The sequence below is a fragment of the Cystoisospora suis genome (genome assembly GCF_002600585.1).
Source record: "Cystoisospora suis strain Wien I chromosome Unknown contig_2826, whole genome shotgun sequence".
Classification (NCBI taxonomy): domain Eukaryota; phylum Apicomplexa; class Conoidasida; order Eucoccidiorida; family Sarcocystidae; genus Cystoisospora; species Cystoisospora suis.
This window is the reverse complement of record NW_027155622.1, coordinates 11,942-18,716: the sequence shown is the minus strand read 5'-3', so window position 1 is coordinate 18,716 and position 6,775 is coordinate 11,942. Positions and strand designations below refer to the sequence as shown.

General features: G+C 41.7%; 1 protein-coding gene across 1 annotated transcript; it reads right to left on the bottom strand.

Annotated features, from left to right (window-relative positions):
• Nucleotides 1-99: 99 nt before the first annotated feature.
• Nucleotides 100-4,362, bottom strand: CSUI_005818 (thrombospondin type 1 domain-containing protein; the record flags this gene model as incomplete). The annotated part of the gene is made up of 4 exons (XM_068065986.1): nucleotides 100-264; nucleotides 1,046-1,213; nucleotides 2,555-2,766; nucleotides 3,732-4,362. Coding segments are annotated over 4 exons (1,176 nt in total), but the record flags the coding sequence as incomplete, so codon positions are not given.
• Between the last annotated feature and the right edge of the window lie 2,413 nt (nucleotides 4,363-6,775).

Sequence of the window (6,775 nt, the reverse complement as noted above, 5' to 3'; positions counted from 1 at the left end):
GCTAATTATAGCTCCATAGTTTCGATCTTCGCAGCGTTCGAGAGGTGGATCGTAGATCGATAGGAGATCTATACGAGATGTATGTGACGTCTACTTACGATTGAGAATGTCGTCGGGATACCTCCCTGGGTCAGCTTGAAAGGAGTTGATTTTTCCATGATACTCCGGATATAAGACGAATTCGAGGTGCCAGTATCGACTACCTGTCCCTATATCTGTCTTCATTACACTTAGAGTTAAACGATCTCCAGAGACATCTAAAGCCTGAAACGTAGACATACCCACATCACACAGAAAGAAAGAAAAGAGGAGAGGAGAGAAGAGGAAAAGAGAGAGAAGAAAGAAGAAGAGAAAGAAAGGAAGAGATTCAGAGATGAAGAGGGGAGAGACACATAGAAGTAGAGAGAAGAAGTTCTTTCTTCAAAGAAGAGTAGTCGTGAGACAAGGAAGGGTAGTCGCTGCTGTCTTTCTTGAGAAGAGATAGACAAATGTAGGGTGTCTAGAAATAGCTAGATATCTTCTATCTGTCTCTAGACACCCCATACTTCTTCTGTAAGGTTTCTTTCTATCTTCTTTCTACCCCGTGAGCCATCCATTGTCATCTACAACTTCTTCTTCTTCTTCTTTCGTTTTCTTTCTCATCCTTTTCTTGCCCCATTCCCTACTCCTCTCTTTCTCTGTCTCTCTATAAAGAAGAAAGACGCCATCTATTGAGATAAAGATGAAGCAGATCTTTCGATCTCTATACAGAAAAGAGACCACCTATAAAGAGAAAGAGAAGAACGATCAACGTAGTCACCTCGGGAGCGAAGAGAAGACCACACACAAGAAGCAAAGCGCAAAAGAAAAAGAAGAAAGTTAAGTCTTTCCTCTTCTTCTTTTTCTTTCTTCCCTTTCTCTTTGTATCAACACCGTTCTCTTCTTCTTCTTTCCTCTTTCTCGATGCTCCAGAAGGTATACAATCGATCGCCCGATGAATAAATGGACGTCTGTCTGGCTTCTTTCTTTCTTTCTTGCTTTCTTTCTTTCTTTCTTTAGCACTTACTTTCTGAAGGGCGGCCTTGAGAGGGCGGAAGGACTGCGTGAAGGTTTCGAGTTGCCTGTCAGTGAGAAGCTCCGTAGTCGATCTAGCTAAGACAAAGGCCCTGCATTCCCCTTCGCAATCTCGACTCTCCTCCAGAGAAGGGCATAAAGAAATATCCGAACCTACTACCTTCAAAAAGAAAGAAAGAAAGAAAGAAACAAGGGAGAGAAAAAGAAGAAGAAGAAAGATCAAGAGAGGAGACGCGCAAACAAGAGAAGAAGAGAAAAGAAAGAAAGAAATCTTCTCTCTCAAGGGCTACAGACAACGTCTTCCTCTCCCCCTTCTCCATTACTATTACTACCTTCTCTCTCGGGCTTGTAGCTGTCTGTGCATATATATATATATATACATAGATAGATCGGGGATAGATAGGTAGATAGATAAGTCTATGTGTGTATATGTATGTGGCGGAGTCGATGTATGTATGCCTATGTATGTCTAGTGGAGAGAGGGCAGTTCGATGAGAAGAAGAAAATTCAGCGTGAGCAAAGATAACGAAGAAGAAAGACAACAATAGAATCCCATGCGGTAGATCATAGTATTCATACATTGAGATTAGAGAGAGAGAGAGTGTATGTACACCTCTGTTACGTACGAGACGATGAGTAAAGCCAATGTTTAGGATAGAGATGGAATTCAAAAAGAGAAGAAGAAGAGAAGCCAAAATGTCTTCCTCTTATTCATTCTCACGTGAATACATTCCCCTTCTTCTTCCTTTCTCTCGCTCTTTGTCACTTCGATAGAAAGAAATCTATGGAGGTCTTCCTTTCACTTGCTTATAGATAGGAGATATCTCTATACATACGTACGAATTGTTCATATGCATTCCTATATACATGTACAGAGATGCGGAAAGAGGGGTGTCCCTAGCTAAATAGACAGAAAGACAGAGGAGAGGCTGAGAGGTTCTATTCTCTTCATATGCAAAGAATGAGAGGAAAGAAAGACAGGAGATGGAGATAGAAGAGAAGAATTCTCTCTTATTGAAGGTAGAGCAAATACATTTCTCTAGCCATGGCGTGCCTCAAACTCCTGGGTGTATATACACCCCGTTGTGTTGGTCTTCTTTCTTGTCTTTCATTGCGATCTTTCTCTTCAGGTTTTTCTATCGAGCCTCCTTTAATGAAGATCTCCGCCTTATAGAAAGAATGTACGTATACCATTATATCGCGCATCCACTACATACCTAGATAGCCTGCACTCTCTCTATATGTATCTTCATAGCTCTTCCCTTCCACATACGTCTCTCTACCTATATCTATCTATCCTATCTCTGGATACATATCTACTCATTCATCTATATATATATAGAGAGAGAGAGAGAAAAGACAGAGAGAAAGAGACAGAGAGAAGGAGGGAGAGCCAGCGTCATGTGAAGAAGAGGAGAAGAAGAAGAGGAAGTTGTATCTTTCTCGGTCTTTTGTGTCTAACGTGTTGCATGCATGAAGAGATGGAAATATGTCCCCGCACCTCGAGTTGCCTTTTTCTTTGAGACTGGCTGAGGCCACAGACAGTGGGACAAGTACTCCATTCACTCCACTCTGACACCCTGCACTTCTCTTCAATCTTCTCACTCTCCTCTAGATCCCAAATCTCGAGTTTCTGCTTAAGAGTTAAAAGAGCTAAAATAATCAACAGGATCAGCAAAATGACTGCCGTTACCGTCACCCCTATGACTAGCCCTGAAAGAAGAGAAAGAAAGAAAGAAAGAAGAAGAGAGGGATGAAGAAAGATAGGAGAAAAAGAAGTAGCAGGAGGAGGAGAAGAAGAAGAGAGGTAGAAGAAGAAGAGAGGTAGAAGGAGAAGAAGAGAGAGATGTGAAGAAGAAGAAGAAGAAAAAGAAGAGATGGAGAAAGGAAGAGATGTATGGTGAGAAAGAGAAGAAGAAGAAGAAAGAAGAAAGGGAAGGATGAGAAGAAAGAAAGAAAGAAGAAATGAAAGAGCAATGAAAATAAGGGCTATTCAGATTTGACGGAAAGATGCCAAGAAGAAGAATCTTGTGAGGCTTCTATGGATAGAAAAGAAAAGTTCCTTACATAGAAGAAGAGCCAGAAAGAAGAAACAAAGAAGAGAAGAGAGAGAGAGAAGGAAGAAGCAGAAGGAGAGGTATCAAGGAAAGTTGTGTACACGTACGCATAGATGAAGGAAGTGGTCCGTGGGGAGATGTAGGAAAGAAGAGAGGTCGAGGAAGAAGAAGAAGAAGCAAAACTCGAGAAGAAAGAACGGAGGAAAGAAGAAGAATGATCTGATTGACGAGACGCCAAAGAAATCCACGTACCTACCCCCTTCTCACCTGTAGAAGTACACACGCACTTCACAGGCCTACAATATATACACGCATGCAAATTACTATAAAGATAGATAGATAGACTAAAGATACATAGATAGACAAGTAGGTGGTTTGAAGGTAGGTAGATGGATGAAAGATAGGTAGATAGATAAATCGGGGATGAACTGGTATCTCCTTGTTGACGTGGATTCTCTCCTCTCTTTTTCTTCTTTTCTTTCTCCTCTGAAAGGCCGAATGTTTGAGACAACCCAGTCAACCGTCTTTCTTTCTTCACAGAACGATGGATCCAACACAAGAGAAGAAAAGAAGAAGAGAAAGAAGAAGAGAGAAGGATTTGTGAGGAGAGAAAGGTCTTACATCTTCTTTTGGAGATCATTTCTCGAGCTTTATGCGATAGCTCAGGATCATCCACATCGTCAAGACCATTAAGAAGTCTTTTATCGTCATCTGTAGAGCCAGAGGATGTATCAGAGATCGAGAGAATTTGCAGCTCCGCATTCAGATTCTCCATCGATTTTCTTAGATCTTCTCGGTGTCGGATCTCCGCTTCGGAAAGCCGAGATCCCCCTCTCTGAGAGATAGAAGAAGAAGAAGATTTATGCTGTGAACTAGACTTCTTTTTCTTCATTCCCTCTTCTTCTTCTCCTCCTCCTCTTTCTCCTGTTTCTTTTCTTTCGGTTTCATTCTCTTCTCCGAAATGGACAGAGAGCATCGATTGTCGTGTGGCTCCACTCGAGGCAGTCGAGTTCTTCTTGAGAATCGACGATTGTCGATTGTCCCCTGTTGAGAAGGGGTAGGATCGATTGTCAGGAGTGGAGGAGACATCCAGCTGACTATTGCGAAGGAGACCCTCGAGGCCAGCTTCAGCAGGAGAAGAGAAATCCCTCTCGATCAAACCGGGATAATCTGTTACTTTCTCTTCTCCTTCGTCATCCTCTTCTTCTCGCTTCCCACGACTGAAAGATGAAGAGGAAGAAGAAGAAGACATCTTAATCTGGTAGTTTCTGTCTGCTTGAGAAAGAAAAGGCTTCGTTAGCTATCGAGACTTTCCCCCTTCGAAAGAAACATAGATCTCTACCAAGAAAAGAATGATGACAATGGAAGAGAGATAGATTGATAGAGATATATACAGATAGATATTGATTAAGGCTGATAGATAGATAGATATAGCGAGAGATAGACCGATATATACACAAATGGATATTTGCAGGGAAGGATAGATAGATAGATTGATTGATAGACGGATAGATCAATAGATAGGTAGATAGCTAGATAGATAGGTATATATATTCAAAATCTCTATCTCTATTTACAGAGACAGATAGAGAAATAGATGACAGATGTAGATAAAAACGAAGAAGGAGAAGGAAGTCTCCTGGCACAGAGAAAGAACGAACGGTCTTGACTCTCCTGTATGGATGGCGAAGGATAGGGTCTTCAACACAATAGAGAAAGCTTTAGATACAGCCCTAGATCGAAAAGAAGTATTCAGAGACAGCGAAAAAGAAGAAGAAAGAAAGAAAGAAATAAAGGGTCTTTTTATCTAGGTAATCTCCTCCACGTGTGGTATATTTGAAGAGAAAGAAATCCCCGGGTCTTCTTTGATGGATAGACAAGCAGACAATGAAGAAGAAGGAGAATTCCTTGATACAGAAATGTGACTGTCTCCCTCCTTCTTCTTCCTCTTTTTTCTTTCTTTCTTTCAGTGAGAAGGACCGAACTGAAAGAAGGGTATGTTTGTCTTGTTTGAAAGAAAGAGAGAAAAGGAGAAAGAAAATCGAGAAAAAGTCGCGCGACCCTTCTCGGGTATGAGATCTTCAGAGACTATCGTCGGTTGTCGTGTGTTATTCTCGGGTGTATGTACACCTCAAGTTACTTACGGGATGGCCTGAAGAACGGCGTGGCGAGGAAATAAGAGATCTGTATCCGTGTGAATCTCTACAAGAAAGTATTTCTACTTTTTCTCGAGCTCTCCCTGTTTCTATCTATTTACAATGCTATACATATATATATAGAGAGAGAGAGATTCTTCTTCTTATTCTTCTGTCGGCTTGTACGCCTTTTCTTCTAGAAGATAGAGAAAGAAGGCATAAGGGTAAGAAGGACTCGAAGAAAGGGAGAGGAAGAAGAAGAAGAAAGCGATCAAGATATCCAGGTGTCTAGCCTCTCTCTCTTTTCTTTCTATGGACTTCTCTCTCTCCCTGTCTCTCTCTCTCTCTCTCTGTCGCCGTGGGGTGCAAGATGGGCTGTCTCTTTTTCTCTCTCGGGAAGCAGACTGACTTAGCATAGAAAGTTTAGAGATTTCTTTTTGACAAAGAAGAAGAAAAGGAGAACTGAAGAAAGAAAGGGGGAAATAGAAGAATGAAGAAAGATAGAGCTGTCTCTCTACGGGAAGAGAGAGAGGATGGAGAGAGAGGGACAGCAGATGTGTCGTATTATAGTACTCAGGAATGGACGAGATCTAGGCCGGGGATCGAAAGAAGAGAGAAAGAAGATCTCTCATTTCTCTTTCTTTCTCTCTATCTTCAGTTATTTATAATTGCCGATCTCTTCTTTCTTTCTTTCTTTTCTTCTTTCCCCTCCTGTTACATTCGCCGTAGAGAGGAGAATCTGTCCTTTGTGAAGAGACTTGGTCCCTCGGGTGATCTGTGCTTGTAGGCTACCTACCTCTCTCTCTTAGAGAAGAGAAGAAAGAAGAAAGAAAGACGCGAGAGGGGAGAAAGAAGTCAAGAAGAAGAAGAAAAAACGAAGAGGAGCACAGAAGAAGAAGAATTCACTCAGAAGGGATCTGAGAGGAGAAATGAAACCCCCCCTCTCTGACGTTTTCTAAAGAAGATTTTCTCTTTCATTCTTTCTGTCTTTCTCTTTCTCGTTAGCTCCTTTAGGGTGGCCAGGAATACCTTATTCCTTTCTTCACTTTCTGACTAACGGGGTCGGCTCTATGAAATTCATGTCTCTCTCTACTCGTGAGGTGTACATACACCCGAGTCTCATACGAGTCTTGGCAGTAGCAGTAGGGACAGGAACATCTGATAGAAGACAAGTAGTTACGAGTTGGGGGAGATAAAACTGATAGGAATAGGAATCTTAAAGCCTCAAAATTCTTTCTTTTCCACCAGGGGAGTAGAGACTTCGCAGTGTCTTAAAGCGGGCTGTCTGCACTTTGACAAGAGAGAGAAGGAAGAAGAGAGACGTTCTTTTGCGACGTCTCTCTCTTTTTTCTTAAGGTTCTCTCGATGTGGAGTTCTTATGAAAAAGAAAGAAAAGAAAGAGAAACAGACAAGGAAGAATGAAGTGAGAAGGTTGAGTGGAGGTCGACTTCTGATCAAAGGGAGAGTGTGGATCACTCTTTCTCTTCTTTCTCTCAGCCTTTTGCCTTGCCTGTCTTTTCTTCTTTCTTT